At 36.3% G+C, this 17,835-nt stretch overlaps 1 protein-coding gene across 2 annotated transcripts; it reads left to right on the top strand.

Annotated features, from left to right (window-relative positions):
* Window positions 1-799: 799 nt before the first annotated feature.
* Window positions 800-17,835, top strand: LOC135694447 (protein dawdle). 2 transcript variants are annotated; one of them, XM_065213197.2, is made up of 4 exons: window positions 800-1,187; window positions 5,266-5,814; window positions 12,846-13,100; window positions 14,972-17,835. In XM_065213197.2, the coding sequence occupies exons 2-4, from the start codon at window positions 5,403-5,405 to the stop codon at window positions 15,454-15,456; spliced, it is 1,152 nt and encodes a 383-aa protein (XP_065069269.2). In that variant the 5' UTR covers window positions 800-1,187; window positions 5,266-5,402; the 3' UTR covers window positions 15,457-17,835. The 2 variants fall into 2 exon arrangements, with proteins under 2 accessions (XP_065069269.2, XP_065069268.2); XM_065213196.2 differs by having other exon boundaries at window positions 5,251-5,814.

Genomic DNA, 17,835 nt, shown 5'->3' with positions numbered 1-17,835 from the left:
TCTCTTTCTAACACTGTAAATGTCACGACTTGTATTTTTAAACCCTCTGCTCTGTTCAAAAACTGGCCAGCCCACCCCCCAGCCCCCCCCCCCCGGTGGCATGGGTCCTGCCTTTCTGTTTTAAATACAGTTTTAAATTCTTCTTACGTGACACTTTTGAAGTAGTCAGGGCTCTCTTTCTAACACTGTGAATGTCACGACTTGTATTTTTAAACCCTCTGCTCTGTTCAAAAACTGGCCAGCCCACCCCCCAGCCCCCCCCGGTGGCATGGGCCCTGCCTTTCTGTTTTAAATGCAGTTTTAAATTCTTCTTACGTGACACTTTTGAAGTAGTCAGGGCTCTCTTTCTAACACTATGAATGTCACGAATTGTATTTTTAAACCCACTGCTCTGTAATACCCTCGCTCACCTCTCTCCTCGTCGCCAGCGTAATTGATGTTGATTTGTTACGTCAAAGAGGCAACATCAGGCACGCGCAGTCAAAGCTGTTGATGACAAAATGACTTTTTCTTTCGAGCCACATTGTACTACTTTTTACATTCCACGGCAAAAATTTTAAAAATTGCCCTCGCTAAAAGTTTTGGACACTTCTCTTAAGTTCTCCTGCTATATGTTACGAGAGACGGTGAATTACGGCCAATTTTAGCACTTTGGGGTTTAATAAAATATTTGATCTATTGATAATATAATTTTTATTATTCACGACCATTACCACATATTTTCATATTTACATCATGGATGTGCTCCTCCGCAATACCACGTGTGATGTTATAAATGGTGGTTGGTCGAAATGTGTCTCTTGCCCCCGAGGTCACGCGTGCTTTTCTGCATTGTTGACAAACATACAGCCGAATACTCTATTATCATTCGCAACCTCTAGCAGGATACGGATTAATTATTCACAAAATGCTTTTTATTTAAAATTCAATAAAACTGCCTGGAAGTGTCTGCAGGATTGACAACGGCAAGCCACATGTCTCCAACTGGAATAATCATCCATAGCCCCGAGCAAGCTGTATGAATAAATAATGATTCTGTTTGCAGTTTTGCAGTATTTCCCCAGTGCTAGGATTTCTTCTGCATTTAATACATCTGCAAACTTGTCATAGCTTGGCAGCAAATTCTCCGATCCATTCTAAATTCTCAATTTTCTCCAGACAGAACAGTGATCTCAAATAAGATCAAGGTAAGTTCAAGAACAGTTTTTACTTATTTTTGAAAAAAAATTTCTGATCATTACTTTTTAAGTTGTTACCAGGTTTTTCAAGGCAAGCTGGAAATGCCATATTTGCTTATCAGGCTTTTTAAATGAAGAAGACTGGTCGAAAATATGCAGTTTTATATGAAAAATAACTCTGCATGCTATTCCCTACAAAGCAAGATTTTTAATTTGCCAATCTTGATTTCACATTATTTTTTCCTTGTATACTTGGTGTAGGGAAATACTTGGGACTTCTGTATTTTGAAAATAATCCAATCTACAAAAATGCATGTAAAGTTAAAAATGATTTGTAATTCCATAAACTTCCTTGCATCACAATTTTACATCCAATGCATCCATTTTTGTTTCTTATTCTATATATATGTGTCGACCTTGTCTGTAGATTTTAAGTTAGTTTCATGAAAAATAGCCAAAGGGATGCTGGAGCAACATCCAACAAGCGGAAATCGAACTATGTTCTGTGGGATTTTATCTGTGAGTTCTGTGGATTATTGATCGCTAACTTTCACTGTTTAGTATGTTGTTTAGAAACGTTTCTGTCGGCGAGTTAAAGATTTCCGTACCGAATTAATGTCATATGCAGCAAAGAACTCAATTGAACTACAAGCAAAAAGTCTCAAGTTATGTGGAAGGAATTTACATTTAGATAGGGAAACTGAGAAATATGTAGCTCCAAATCATTAAATTTAAAAAACGAGCAGTGCAATTTGTTTCCAAAAAAAATAATATTTAAATTCATAATGGAATAATCTTTTACTCTGTGGATTAAAATTGAATCTACATATATTTTAGAGCTTTTTGGTGGTTTGTATAATCTAAAAGAATTCCACTTTTTAAAAATTTACATAAAAATGTCAGCATGTAGCTATATATTTTTGCTTGCCAATGGTTCAATGCTTGATGGCATGATTCCAATGAAAATTCACGACAATAAATTTCACGGAAGCAATACCTGAGCTAGTGCAAACAGATTTGTAGTTGTCTTGTCTGTTTGATTTTAGATTCCATCCTAAAGAACTTTTTAGTAATGGAAACTTCCGGGATAGAACAAAGCCTCTGTTTGCATTAAAAATCTATTTCTTAAGTTGCTGTACAGGTTCGAAATATTACAATGCAAACGCCCTGTGTGATTTGGACCTTAGGTTTATGACGTCATTTCAGAGTTAGATCCCAAACCCTTGTCAAATATCACTCATAAACTTGAGAAAATTTGTCAGAGAAAGTTTGGCACAAGTGATATTTATCATTTGCAAAAGGAAGCATGCTTTACTAAAACTTTGCTGCTTGTTATGCTGGTTTGCAAAGGTTACGTGTCACATTCATTTAATGGTTGCAAAAACGATTCTTACTCCAGTTTTGTAACATGTTGCAAGTAAAGATTCATGGGGTCTAAAATTTTTTCAAACCTTTTCAGGGGTAAAAATCCGGTTGACACATTGCACGAACCCCTGGAAGTACTATCTTTGTCTCCAGCCTTCAAAGACAATCCTTTGTTTTAATCTGGTATATGGCAGTAATTAGGATTAGTAGTAAATGAAATTTGTTAAATTACATTTAAGTTTCATAATAAAACCCTTGTTTTGCTGCATGCTATCGTTTTCACATCTCGTAAACACCACTTTTATCAATTTCCTCCATCTTCTAAGAGGAGAATCCATTTGTCCTCTCCAATCTCTCTTTAGCAGAAGGGAGTGGTGAGACTGTGGGATTATTTTGTGGTCAAAAGCTGCCCAAAAACTAACCTAGTATGATTATACATTTGAGATTAAGATCTTAATGACTTCTTGAAGATGACAAAGATTTTATAGGAATCAATTCCGTAGACCAGAACAGAACAGAATGACATGATCAGTTGCTTGTGAGTCTAGGATGACCCTGCTCAAGTGATTTATCTTTTGTATTAGGATAAGAATATTAGGAAACTTATCTAGCTAAACAATATTAGGAACTATGGCGGGCGTAACATAGGGGCGGGCTACAAGGCTGTAGGTCTCCATCCAGTTATTCTGTACACGTCTAGCAATGAAAATAATTATCCCACATTTTCAATCAAAGTGCTTTAGCAGATTTTGTTGTGTTTAAAGGTTGATTATGGTATTTTACACATTTTTTGCCACGCTCGTGTTTTTTATTGCTACCAGAAACAATAAGAAAAACAAGAAACTTAAGTAATCAAAGAAATGGAAGTACTCATTGTTAAGAAACTGCAGCTCGAGTTTTCAAACAACAAGTGTACCCTTTTTCGAAAAATCTACATAATAAACTCTCTTCAGGGACTATTTGTCTGGAAAGAACCCAGAGAATAGGCCCAGGCTGTTTGGAAACTCTTCGATTTTTCTATAGGAAATAAAAGCCGTTTTCTTTCTTGTGGAGATCAGAAAATCCTTTCTGTATTGTGAATCAAAAATTATTTTCATGAACCGACCACATTACGTGATACTTTGTTTTCCCGCCATCCTAGACTTTAAACTTTGAAAACTGAAGAATGGAAACATTGTTCGAAGTTTCTTTGTTAGGGTTTATGTGTCTCAAACATTTTTTTAGGAATACTTTTTATAAGTTATTGATTTTTTATAAAGCTCAGAATCCTCCAATTTTGATAATATTTTAAGCATATTGCTCAGCATAAATTCGCATATTTGTGTCTTGTTTTTAAGCAGTTGCTTGTTTGGCGAAATTCATAACAGGGGATCACAGAACTTACATATATCGTTTTTCAAAAAGGGTAGTTTTTATTCAAGCGGGCGATTCCCCCTAAAATCCTTTAAGATTTAAAATCATGTCATTTGGGCCGTATGAGGTTTTAAAAAATACAAGAATACTTTAAAAATACATTCACAAAACAAACACGTTTTAAGAGTATCGAGGCTGGAAAAATTTATAGAACTCGTATAAAAAAGAATATAGGATAACAGTAGGACATTTTGACTACTTTTGATCAAGTTCCCATTAAACTGTTTTTCACAATGATTGACACATTGTACGCTGAATATGCAAGCCCGCTGCTCTATTCTCCAATTTTGGAGTGTCTTTGAGAGGCTTTTAAGACTGAAATACTGAATGAATCTCTCCATGGCACGATAGCATGTTGGCTTTTAATTAAAAATGGCTGGCTATTTGACGTACTGTTGAGGTTTTGTTGTCAGTGTTGACACTATAAACAGACAAATGGGACATCAGTCATGAATTTCTTAGCCAATGTGACTCAATATACCTTTTAACAGAATACTTTAGTTGAGAAACAAAAGACAGTAACACAGGGTCATTTATGATATTTGAAATTTGAAGACCGTTATACGCCCTTATTTTGCACCCTGCACCAATGCATGGCTTTATTAGCCAATGAAAGAATGGGCAACTTTACCCAAGAGACTATCACAAGGCCTTGAAAATTGTTAAATGCCTAATGGGCAGTGTTTGCACTAGCACAACATGTCTTGGGGTTGCACTCTTTTCAAAAGACCCAGGATAAGGGGAGGGGCAGAAAGATGTCAAGTTATTTAACAAACAGATGCGAAAAAATGAGTTATATATAAATCTTCCAGTTGAGAAATGAGGTTTTTGAAGCAGGGATTCCAGGAATTGTAGTCTAACACTGCGATAATAAGAATAAGTTTTAAGAAGTTCCTCCTTGGATCTTTTCGTCACCAGCGCGGTTTAAATCATGATCTTGAAGTTTCTCCATAATTGGAATTCTGATACAAAAATAGCCTGTTTCATGATTGTCTGACACATATTGCATAACTTTATTTCAAGCAGATACTTGGCTATTTATATAGACAGATGTTCACTTGCAAAGCGGGTGTATGCAAGCCTACCTCCTTCTCTTCACTGTTTTATGAAGGCCTTTTGTGAAAATTGATATTCTGAAGATATAGTGGTAGGCGGAGGAACAGGTAATTGTTTCAGGTTGATTGACAACTTAAGTGCACCTAGGCGGAGCATTATCTCTTTATTGTTAAAGAAACCATATCCACGATTGGCTTAAATCTTGACAGATACATAACCTGGAGCTATGTTATCCTAGGGTATCCTTTACCAGGTTTCATTCGATTACAAGTTTACTGGCAAAGGGCAGGCAAAGCCGTCGTTATTACAAGCAGAGCACAACGTTACGTCGCTGCAAATTGCAAACTGAAGCTCACAGGCCTGGTTGGATTTTGCAAGGAAACACAGAAAATGCCCGCTTACACTGTCTGTTCCTGTATATTTATGGCTTTCATCTGGGCTTCGAGGCCTGCAAGGACAATGTCGTTGGATTTGCGGCATATTAAAAGTCAGCTCGATATGAACCAGCAAGACTTTGTCACGGCGAGGTTGCAGCAGAGAATTCTGCAAGGGCAGAAACCGAGGAAGGCTGGATGTTTAGGCTGCCTTGAGATTAAGAAAAACAGCAAGGAATATAAGATTTATCTGGAGTATATTAAAGCTGATATACTTTCAAAACTTGGCATGAAAGATCGACCGAGGACGTCCTTTTCAAACTCTCACATCCCAGCGCCAGTTTATGAGGGAAATCTTTTAAGCACTAACGAATTTGGTGCCACATTCAACAAACTCAACAACCAAATCATCATAATCGGAGAGAAAGGTAATTTTAGAAGCTCTTATTCTATTATAGCGTCTAATCTTACATTTCTTTCGTTTATCTATAAAATGCACCTATTGTTTGCGTAAGTATACAAGTTTCCGAGAACTTCTGTCACAAGATATTCTTTATCGAACTGAAGTCTGACAAAATAAAAAAGAGAAGGCTGGAGAGGTGCCCATGTACAAACATGACATGTAAGATTATCTATGATAAAAAGTTATCTTTCTGTTTTTTAATACTATCTATGAAATTGAATAATTAATGTTGAATTTCACAATATCTTTAAATCATTTAGTGAGACATTGGGATTAGCTTTTTGCCTATCTCAGTAATTTTTGCCAAGTTCCTGTTGTGAAAGCAATTACTTCGATGTGAAATTTTTGTTAAAACAGCTTATCTGTGATCCTGTCTAATCGAATCAATTTCTGGAGTCATGAAACACCAGCAAGCTTGTGGTCGCCAAAATCGACACCCTGTATGTGGAAGTTTTAAATTTTGTCAAACACTGGTTTTCAAAGGAGACCATAAATTACTTGAGTTACCTTTGACAGTTTGTCTTAAATTCTATCATAGTTTCTCTGTGTGGTTTTGAATATGAATTTGTCATGGTCTGTTCTCCTACCGCATTGACATGTGCCAAAATTAGTTGCACCAGCAGATATAGCCAAGCTTTGTCTCTTATAACATGATTGAGCATAACCACCATACACTATTTTTAATAAGAACCATATCAAAAGAATACGGGCCTAAAAATTATTCAAAAGTTGAGAAAAATTAAGAACAAGCCGAGGCTGGGGTACAGTAAAAATGAGATTTTGAATGAGAAAGTTGTGAAATTCCCTTGAAAATTTCCATCTCAAAAACGAGGAGTTTTTTGTCATCTAGGGGTGCTTTGTCGTCGAATTTTCAATCTTTACAGCGAATAAAGGTTGACCCTTTGTTGGTGAAGTCACTGCTTACATGCTTAAAATTCAAAAACGAAATTAAGAAGAATCCAGCCTCAAAAGTTTGGAATAATTAAGAACAACCAGCCTGAATTTCAATTTACTGTTTCTTATAAAAAAGAGTGTAATTGCTAATTATCGCAACAATTATTTCGATAATATAATCACTAAATCTATGGTATACCAGTCTGCAGAATTTGCAGGGTATGGTGGATTTTGGTAAGATGGTGTGTGCACCAACATCGCTGCGCCTCGGTTGCGGGTGCGCAAAATATGTAAATCAGGTGCGCTTTTCATTCTCCGCTTTTTTATATAAGAATATAATTAAATAGATCTTGTATTTTTGGGTGCGCCTCCAGTGTTACCATGTCTGCCTTTTGAGTGCGCAATCACCATGCTTTGCATACATGATGAATTATGATAAACGAAATGATATACAAAATGTAAGATACTTTGATGAAATAAAAGATGTTTTTACGGTGAAAACAATGTACCCGTGCTTTTTTTATATAAACCCCTCTCCCTCAAACGTCCTGAAAAGTGCTCAACAACAGTAGTGCTATAGGTTGATTAAGAGTGAATTGATGAGAAAAGTTTTCGGTGAAGAGAAAAGTTTTCGGTGTTGATTCGATATCTAATGATATAGGAATGACAGGGCCGCCGGACGCAGGTTTGAACAGAGGGGGGGGGGGGGCAAAACGAATAAAAAGGGCACGAATATCTTTTTTCCGAAACATTAGTAAGTGCCAAAAATGGTACAGATTTCATGGTAATTTAGAAATTTATAAGAAAATGACACACGTTGGACAAGGTGAGAATTATCTTCGCTGAAAGTAGACATGGCTATTTACTCCATTTAGAGACCACGCACTCTTGATCATAGCATAGTCAATAGAAACAATTGACAATAGTTTTTCTATTGACTATGATTAAATTAATTGTATAGCTTCCCATGGCCTTCAAAGTTTTTTTGAGAGTGTAAATTATTCTTCCAAGTATGATTTGTACCTCTATCACAATATGCTTACTTATTTTCCTTATAATTTGCATTGTAAGTGGATTTGGCCCCGGGTAAGAAGCAAGCACACATCCTTCTTTCATACCTGTGGCTGGCGAATTATACTCGACTAATGTTCAGATTTATTGCAACATACCAACGAATCTAACCCAAAATATGAACTAAATGGAATTTTTGAATTCCTAGTCTTTATATACTGCAATGCCAATTCCAATCCCTCTCCCTTTCAAAGCAAAGTTTCAGTCTCTATGATTTATTGAAAGCTCGTTCGAATAATCATTTTAATTTTCTTGCTTATATATTTAAACAATTTAGTCCCCCTTAGTATTTGCGCCTTCCCATCGCCACTTAAACACATAATTTGTTCGCCTCCATGGAATATTTTTTAAATTGCGGGCACATTCCTCACTGCCACAGAAAGTCTAATTTGCATCATTGATTAGGTTTATATCATCAGTCTTATGAACGAAATAAGTTTTTAACTCTCTTTAGACTTGATCCCGGCGGGCTCAGTCAATTGGTCAGTGTATTGCATCTGATTTCCGAAAAACTCTGAGAAAGGATTGTCTGAAAGCTAGAATTCTGGGACATAGAATCTGTTTTTTTGATCAGTCAAAGGAAACACAAAAGGACAGGAATTTACTGATATGATGTTACAGATAATTTTTTAGATAAATCGGTGGCATTAAGAAAGTACAACAAGTTTAGCACCTAGTCTTGTATATTGTTCTAATCCTAGATAAGAAATTTAAGTCTTTGTTTAAATCTTTGCTAGCATGTACTCATTGCACAGACACAACTTTTTCAGGTCTTTATAAAATACTTTAACACGATGTTGTGAATAAAGCAATATGTTGTAGTTATAGTTTTACAGCTGTCTGATCTTGTTGATATATATTAAGAACTATAAGGGTTGTTGCTAGAATCAAATTTAGTGAACTCTGGTTTTTAACTTGCCTAGACATAAGTTTAAGAAAAGGAATGGTTCTAACATGAATTGGTATGAAAAATTCCTGCTCAAGCTTGAATATTCTCAGTGAAAAGACTTACAATTTTGGCAAAGGCACAGAATACGGCACATTTTACTCAACCCAGAATCAGAGAAAGGGGTCCAGTTTCTACTTTCAGGACCACACACGATATACATTGGACCAACTGACTGTGCCCGCCGGGTACTTGATGCGGACCTTTCACTAATGCGTTTGTTGCTGAAAACATACTACGGAAATTTTCTGGCAAAAATAGCAGTCTCCTTCGTAGTTTATATTGTTCATCACAGAAGTTTGAGTTTTTTGCATCAAGGCCAAGTAAAAATTTAAGGAAATTCCAGTGAATGGTCCTCCAACAACGCCCAGAGTTATGTTATTTCATTTAGTTTCTATAGGCCGAATATCTTGCATTGAAAAAATACACGCAATGTATTAACGAAAAGGGGCACTCGTTTATACTTTTTGCAAATAGGGGGGCCTGTGCCCCCGTGGCTCCCCTGGCTCCGGCGGTCCTGAATGATACATTTGCTTGTGGAAGAAAAGCTATTAATGCTGCTATCAGAATACTATTAATATTCTCAGCCTCAATGTTCGTAGGAAATTTTTCGTTTTGAGCCTGAATATACATTTCGTTTTTTTTTATAAGAACAATTTTATAAGAATACGAGCCTCAAAATTGGTCAAAAGTTAAGAACAGGCTGAGCTTCTGCAAAATGCAATTTTGAACAACGTTTTTTCTCAAAAACAAGGATTTTTAGCCATGTGTGGGTGCTTTTCGTCGAATATTCAAATTTTTCGGCAAATGAAGGTTGTCTCACTCACTTTGTTGGCAAATGAGGCCTGAACACCTCCCTAAAGCGAAAAAGCTAGCACTCGCACTGCTTACACCCTATTAGATTAAGAACAAATTAAGAACAATCCAGCCTCAGATTTTCGAAAAAATTAAGAACAGCCAGCCTGAACTGAAATTTACTGGTTCATATGAAAAAAGAATGTATTCTTAAAGTATTCTTTTTATTTTAAGTCTAGTATGGTTTCAGGGAACATCGCCCGCTCTCAAATAGAAACCCCACTTTTTAAAAGGACAAGATATGTCAGTTCTACCATTCTCTGTTCTGAACATCGCCAAACAGGCAACTGCTGAAAATAAGACAGAAACCTGCGAGCTGAGGCTAAGCAATATTCTAATAATGTTCGTAAAATTGAATGTTTACGGCGCCACTCAAGGCCCGGGCCGTGGATTTTATTGTCGTCCCTTCCCCCTATAGTGACGCTCTTATCAATGGTATTAGGGGCATCCAACAATCGACAAATCATATCTTACTGAATGAGTAACACATTGAGATTGTTAACCAGATTGTTAAATGCTTTGAATGTAGATTTGATGTGTGAGAGTTCGACGAAAGCCTACAATAACCATTCCCTCCCTAAAAAACAATTTCCTGAATGGTTTTACTGTTGAAATACGCGTACAGTACGACTTAATTTAGAAAATAAAGACACCATAAAAACTTGCTTTTTAAGTTTTGTTATCTAACAGAGCACTTCTAAAACTAAATATACTTAATTTCTAAAGCTGCCTTGATATCTTCGTCAAGCAAAGAACCATCTGCTTCATACTTTACCCATTGCCATTACTTTTAATAACTTTATCATTGGTCGTGTGATATACTATCCAAACTGTGCCTAAGCAGACCCAAGACCATTAAGTTCGAAACTAAAATACTTAAAGACCAAAATGCAAAGAGAATTTGTGTGAATATCTTGATAAGTGTGTATGGTTCCTTGTTAAACTTTTACAAATATCAGTAGCATGCATTTCATAATAGATCTAATATTAGAAGCGAAGCATCAAAATTTATAGCAATGCTATTACAAGTCCATTATGTTCAATATTTTTGAGAGGTTACATTGTTTAAAAGGTGGCTCGTGTCTCTATGAAAAGGAAATGAGCTCCAGACCAGGTTAAATCGATGCCAGATTCGTAATACGGTATCAGACCAGATCAGCATCCTATAATTAGAGCCTTTAATGTACACGAAAGCTTTGTAGGTAGTGGCAACCTGCTTTAGTTCCGAAGGAAGACGGGTGCTGATTTACCAACTGTCACAGTACTGTGCTCTTTTACAGAGTTATGGGCATTGTATGAACCACATACTAATTTAATGAGGGTTATAATTGCAAAGAGTGGTCCATTAGCAATTTTTGTCCCTATTTCATAGTTGTTGGAGCCAGGGATTCCAGAGTCATGTGGCCACAGACTTTGTTGAAATGCTGCTTTTTGTAAAGGTACCCTGAAAAGAACGTTTAAGAAAGTGTCCGTTTTTCTGAGTGATTGTGCCTCTACCTATACCCCTTCTATCTTTGCAACTCCCTACCTGTGCCCCTTCAATTTTGAAATGCTTCTTATGCTCTTGATAGCCCTCTCTGACTTAAATAGCGGCGCTACGGGGAGAGGAGGCGCGTCTCCCCAGTTATAAGCAGGAAAAAATTGGTATTTCGTACAAATTCTATGAGAAAATGTTGGGGTATGGGTAATATTTTGGAAACGTACATTTTGTTATGCAAATCTATGATTTTAAAACTGTCTTTAAATAACCAAAAGTTAGTAATGAGCGTTTCTTCAGGTAAAATTTGCATTCCTTGTTTGTAAAAGGGCGTTGGGTTAATTGAGCATGGCCTAAAGTATTTTGTTCCCCCATTCCTTCCTCTTCATAGCCTAGTAGGTGCCGCCACCACTGTCTGATATGGAGAATTGTGGGCTATTTGGAAGCTGTGTATGATAATAACTATAAGCAAATTCTCCGATACATAAAGCAAATATAATACCGCTTTTAAGCCATGGATAGAACAAGCCTCCACGAGTCTTACTGGATTTTTTATCCCACAATTCCCAGTGCTTCTTCTATATCGACAATTTCAAATCTTGTGATATGTTTTTTTGAAACTTTTACAGATGATTTTGATAGAAAGATTTTAGATTTATTTTCAAATATACAAATCTGTTAATGCATTTTTCTTAGGGCATGAAACGGGTATGCGAGTGAAAAATTATCCAGAAATCACACGGGCCAGAAATGGCCTGTCAGAACCGATGGGAGTTTTCTATAGATAAAGGAATGTCTACGTTCGTTAAAAAATCTTTCGTAACACTTTTATGGCGCCATCGTGTTTTAGATAGGATAAATTCACTCTTGCAGCAGTCAAGCTTGAAATCACGTTTTATGTTATATAGAATTACAATGGATGAAGTGACATGATATGTAGAAACCACAATGGAACTGAAAAAGCTGAAACCAACACCGGCTGAAACTAATAGGCAACGAGTGCCAGACTTCTTGTCACGGATAAATTTCATGGTTTTCGCAACCATATTCTATTGATCTTTTTGGTGAAATCGAGAAAGAGGACCTCGACGCACTTTTTACATTACACAAGGTGTCAAAGTCTGGTTTGATCTTAATAGGAATGTTGATGATTATTATTATTATAATGGTTCTTGTTTCAATTTTGGAATATAATGTTGGTTGTTGGTGATGATTATGATGGGTACTTCGATGATGATAAGTTTGTGACAACATATGTGACAATGGCAATGTTTGTCACAATGATTATAATAAGAATGATAAGTGCTGTTGATAGGCGATGTTTACGAATACATGACTGCAACTATGATTGCGATTAATGACAACAATTACTGTTTAGACTGCGATAAAGGTAGCGATAATTATCTCTGTCAAGTTGATATTATCGTACTGCTAGTTCGTGGTCAGCCTAGCCGGATGCATCTGAGGGCTGTTACACTGGGTTTATCTACGTGATATCGTTCTTTTTGAAATTTTAGGAGGTAGTTTTACTGTCAGTTCATGTCATGCAAAAAACTGATAATAGGCCTAAACTATTTACAATGTCTCAAATTATCAAAAAAAAATTTTTAAATAACTATTGTTAGTGCAATAAGATGATGAATAAGGTTGAAAGTAAGTAAGAATCTTGATGATATTTCTTACTTTTATTATGATAAGAATTGTTTGAATTATTTGTCTCTAATTGTGATATCAATTTCAACCACACTTTCAGCTGACAAAGCAACGTGTCCAGAACAAGACTGTTTCTTCTTCAAATTCAAGAAAAAGGCATTTATGAAAGCTGGCTCCGTCAGTTCCCTTCAGATCTGGATTTATAAGTTAGAAGACAAACATACAGCCAAGGCTGAGAATCGATTAAAAATATCAGTGGCGAAAGTGATTCGGGAAGGTGTTGAATCTACAGAAGGACCAGAAAAGAAGAAGCTTCTTATCAGTATGATGCATGAGGGAGATGCAGGATGGATGGGTAGGACGAATTTCTGCCTTCATTTTTATCATAAGCACGTGATTATCCTAGTCAACATCATAAGAATCAGCAGAATCATTCTTCATCCGTCCTTCTCATTGCAAAAATTATATCATTGTGGTCATTAATCATAATCACATCAATCGTCTTCGTGATCATCAATCATAATCGTAGATTTATTGATGATGACGAATGACATCATCGTGATCATCATCGTTATATCATCAATTATCATGAGTATCTTAATCGCAATCTAATCAATCGTCTTCGTAATCAACAATCATAATTGGAAATTGATTGATGATCATGAATGACATCATCTTTATCATCAATAATCATCGTTATAATCATCAAACACCATGAGTATCTTGATCACAATCAGCATCAATTGTCTTTGTGATTATCAATCATAATCGTAGTCTTCACCATAACATTAACAGTCATCGTCATATTCATCAATCATTATTCTCAATCGTCTTCACCAAAATGATATTGATAATCAGATGCCAGGTAAATTTAACCAGATAACCAATAACGACAACAACATTCGATAGTATACAAACTTGTTTTAATCTCAATAGTCCGGAAAATTCTTACAACCTTTTCCCCTGTTGCCTTATACAGTATATTTTAGTTAACCATAGATGATAGGTAGTTTTGTCATCGGAAAAGGGAAAACGAGAAGTGAAAAATCATTTGGGCAGCTGTTTTAAAAGCGGAATATTGATATTAAAGGAATATGTTGTATGGTAGTCATTTGGAAGAGGTTTACAGATTATGTAACTTTTTCAAGTCTTGTGGAAAACTGAGATGGAAATTGCCGTTTTTTGTATTCGACAAAGGGGAATCCCGGTGATTGAAAGAAAGCCGAAAGCAATCCCAAAGACTTGGATATCAAATTTTTTCTTATCAAATTTCACTAACCAGTCAGTTTTTCTGGGAAATGTTGGTTTAAATGCTTTTTGCGAAAGCCGGAAGAATATTATGAACTAGAAAATTGCTGTTAACAAGGAAATTCCAAAAAGTTTTATTTGTTTTGAATCGTCTCTAATTTTTCCATTTAATGCCATATGGTAGATAGGCCTATACTGCAATATATAATTTTTGGTTTTTTTATCAAAATACCATTTTCTCTCTAATAGTCAAGAATACCGCTTTCAATAGTAAAAACTTACAAACAGTGCCATTTGCCAATTTCTTTTATTGTGTTTAACAATAACGAAATACTTCATTCGAGATATGAATTTTCGAGATATGAATTGAGTTCTGTTCTGTACTATCTGAACTCAAAATCTTCTGGTACCTGTATTCTTGTACTTAATATAAATTTCCATAATTGCCAGTAGCGGCCTCATATACTCTGTACATTCTTTTTCACATATTCCGTACATTTTTTTACATCTATCTTAATTTCCTGTTTGTCTCTTCGATCCCTTGCACTATTCCCTGGCCAATTCTTTGTGGCTGTTTGAAGACCCAAAAAATGTTTAATTCAAAATTTGTCAGTAATAGGATGCAGTGGGTTTGCCCGGAGGTGGGGTAACTACAATAGGCAGAGTTCGGGGTCTTTTCTGCTAAAAACGATATCTAAAGTTTAGGTTCATGCTAAAATTAATCCCAAAATTTATGATCATTTTTTAGTTTTGCAAAATCGATACCCCAAAATTTATTTTCAACTGGAAAAAAGGTACCCCAAAAATAGCACATCCCGTACCAGTGTATATGGAAGTTTCGTGGGTATGAATTTCAGCAATGATAGCATAGTTCTTGCCCCCACAAATGCATAAGTATTTTGTGTGTCCATAATCTATGTCTCAACTTCACAATTCAAGTTTCTAACGGTTAATACTTCATGTACCCTTGCATTATAGGTATGGACAGCGCACACACGAAAGACTGGGTAGCGAAGCTAGATCCTCACTCAAGAGACATTGATCTCTACTTGACCTTGAAGTGTGACGGGTGCATCGTTGCACGTAAAGGCAACAAAAGACCCTTCATCGTGATTAACGTGGAAAACGAAGTAAAAAAACGAAAACGAAGGCTAACTACTTGTCAACCCAAGATGCAAGGCTGCTGTCGTGAATCGTTGTATGTTAACTTCACAGAAATCGGTTGGCATGACTGGATTGTCCACCCTAAAGGCTATGATGCAAACTACTGTAGAGGCACATGTCGCACTCTTTCTGTGCCAATCTACGGATATGTCACCGTTATCCAACGAGTTAAACGAGACAAGAAGATTTGCTGCTCTCCAAAAAGCTTTTCGCCGTTGACCATACTTTATAAAAACGATAACATCATTTACAAAAAGGAGCTGCAGGATATGACTGTCGAGGAGTGTGGTTGCTCTTAGTGCGTTTCTGTGCAATCCCGACTGGCTTAATGAGCCTCCCCGAAGGCGCCATGACTGGCTCATGCGCAATTAGCTGTTAGTGAATTGACAAAAATGCCCACAGAAGAGATCTGGCAAAAATTCGCCATCAAATGTAGCTTGGGATTACGGAGATGGTCCCCTGCCGATTAAAGTTTAGCGATTGTATGTAGTAATGCACGCAGCTGTCTGGTGCATCGCCGTAGTTTTAGAAGATTTTTGACACAGGCCCTTTACGCACAACATTTATACACAAAACAGCATCATATCTTTGACAAACACCCGCATGTAGGTGGGTCGAACGTATATAATTATTTCAGTATTGCAGATATGTTTATTCGCGTAAACATCTTGCTCCATTCCCTTTCGATGGATGATTGGAATCTGTCCTGGCTTTCATTACTGTTCATGCACTAGCAAATATTACAGATCAGCGTATTTTCTTGCTGTCCATCATATTTTTAGGCCTTTTTGGCCCTTGAGAAACACAAGACTCTAAGTATTTAGATTGGTCTACCTTGAATCAACATTTTCAGATTAATAGTGTTAGTGTGCCACAAGAGGAGCGTTGAAAATTATTTTCCCTGTCTGAAATTTGATTGCGTAGTTTTTTTGCCAATTGAATCCAAGCTAACGTCACATAAACAATTTTTGATGGTGAATTCAGCGCTTTGTGTGCAATGGTTCTGTTGACATTGGATTAATGTATGGTGTAATCCAAAAATGATATCTCCAATACTGTGGCAATCAGTTTCCAGTTCCCTGCTCCTAAAGATATATACTGTGGTTTGGTTTGATTGGTAGGCGCCCCCTAAACAGGTCCTTGATACCTTTGCTTCAAGCGCTAAATTCCCCTTCTGGTAGCAAATGCAGCCCCCTTTAAATCTTTATTTCCCTTATTCTGATCAACTGCCTTTGCTACGCCGTGGAAGACGGTAAAATATTTGTGGGGAGAGTCAAGAAAATAAAGGATTTAACTTAGACATATCTTAGTATCGCTAGTATCGTTATTTGCATCCAGCCAGGGCGTTATTGTATAGATTCATGTGATCTTGACAGTATTTTGTGTCCATCACATAGCAAGTCGTAGTTTAGTCACATGAGGCTGTGGAGTGTAGTATGTAGTTACTTGTTTTTCCTTATTTCGCAATTCCATTTGACACGTCATAATTCAGCTACTTTTATTTCAATATGGCTAATGTTCCTCCTTCTATATATGTCAACGTTGTAGTTCAGCTTTAGTCTTCCAATGCACTTCAGTTCAAATATCACCGTAGCCAAAAATAAACCAAGAACTTTGCCCTCTTTCAGTTGGTGCAAAGCGGCAGATTAGCCAGCGTTCATACTTACACATCCAACTATCACTTACATTATAATCCGACACTCATCCCATTGCTTTCTCAACAATCGAAAAGTCTGCTGGAATGCCCGCATTAAACTTTTTTTCAGTTGACCCAAATGAGAATTCAAATTAAACCAAAAAATATTACACTGATTCTAATGTTTTGATCCAAACAATGTTGATTATGTGGCGTGCACAAATCATTCTTACTAAGAGACAATGGGAATATTTACAGAAAATTTTTGGGATCCTTACCTTATATTTGTATGTTACTCAAACTAAACCTGATTCACAATCTTTTATGACACTCATAATTTTATGACAAACTAAACCTGATTCACATTTTTGGTCTTTTAAGAGCTTGAAAAACAAGGATGACGCAGCAAGATAAGCCAGTACCCAGACTCCATGTGCATAAGAAACTCAGGTTTCTGAAGTTGCATAATTTGAGAAATAATAAGCCTATAGCCTTGATAAAAATTGTCACTTTTTGCCTAGACTTTTGGCTTGAAGGAACAAATTCTTATGATATTGATTATTCATTGTCTTTTTTATAAGCTCATTCATACAGAACAAAAATGGCCTAACATTAGCGACATTTACACTGATCATCAGTATTTCGTCGGTTTTTCGTATCATTTATTGCAGTTTACTGACGATTATCCTACTGGTTATCCTACGATTATCCTATTTTTGTGTATTTCAAAGAAGCATTGTCAGGATTTCGTTATGACGAAACCACGCCCTGTCTTCCACGATAGCAAAGTCTATTTCGCGAATAAAGTTCAACTTCAATGCCCCTCTCGATCTCTTCAATACGTTTTCACTGTAAAAAACTTGATTTTACAGTCGATCCAACTCGATAATGCTTACGTGGAATACAGGTCTTTTGTGTGGATTTAATTTGAGTTATTTATTAGCTGTTACTCCAGTAATTTTTTGTGTGTTGACTTAAGCTACCAAAGGTAGCTCTTAATGATTATAAGCTTGAGAATAAAAACAACATTTTGTGCATTTTA

Source organism: Rhopilema esculentum, chromosome 8 (assembly GCF_057945365.1).
Source record: "Rhopilema esculentum isolate cy_ngs chromosome 8, ASM5794536v1, whole genome shotgun sequence".
NCBI classification, from domain to species: domain Eukaryota; kingdom Metazoa; phylum Cnidaria; class Scyphozoa; order Rhizostomeae; family Rhizostomatidae; genus Rhopilema; species Rhopilema esculentum.
Note: the sequence above shows the minus strand (reverse complement) of the source record. Positions and strands in the feature narration are given on the sequence as shown.

Excerpts from the sequence above, each read along its gene's own strand:
- LOC135694447 (XM_065213197.2), top strand. The coding sequence starts at position 5,403 with ATGCCCGCTTACACTGTCTGTTCCTGTATATTTATGGCTTTCATCTGG. Across the intron at positions 5,815-12,845 it reads CATCATAATCGGAGAGAAAG|CTGACAAAGCAACGTGTCCA; the intron begins GTAATTTTAGAA and ends CCACACTTTCAG. Across the intron at positions 13,101-14,971 it reads GGGAGATGCAGGATGGATGG|GTATGGACAGCGCACACACG; the intron begins GTAGGACGAATT and ends CTTGCATTATAG.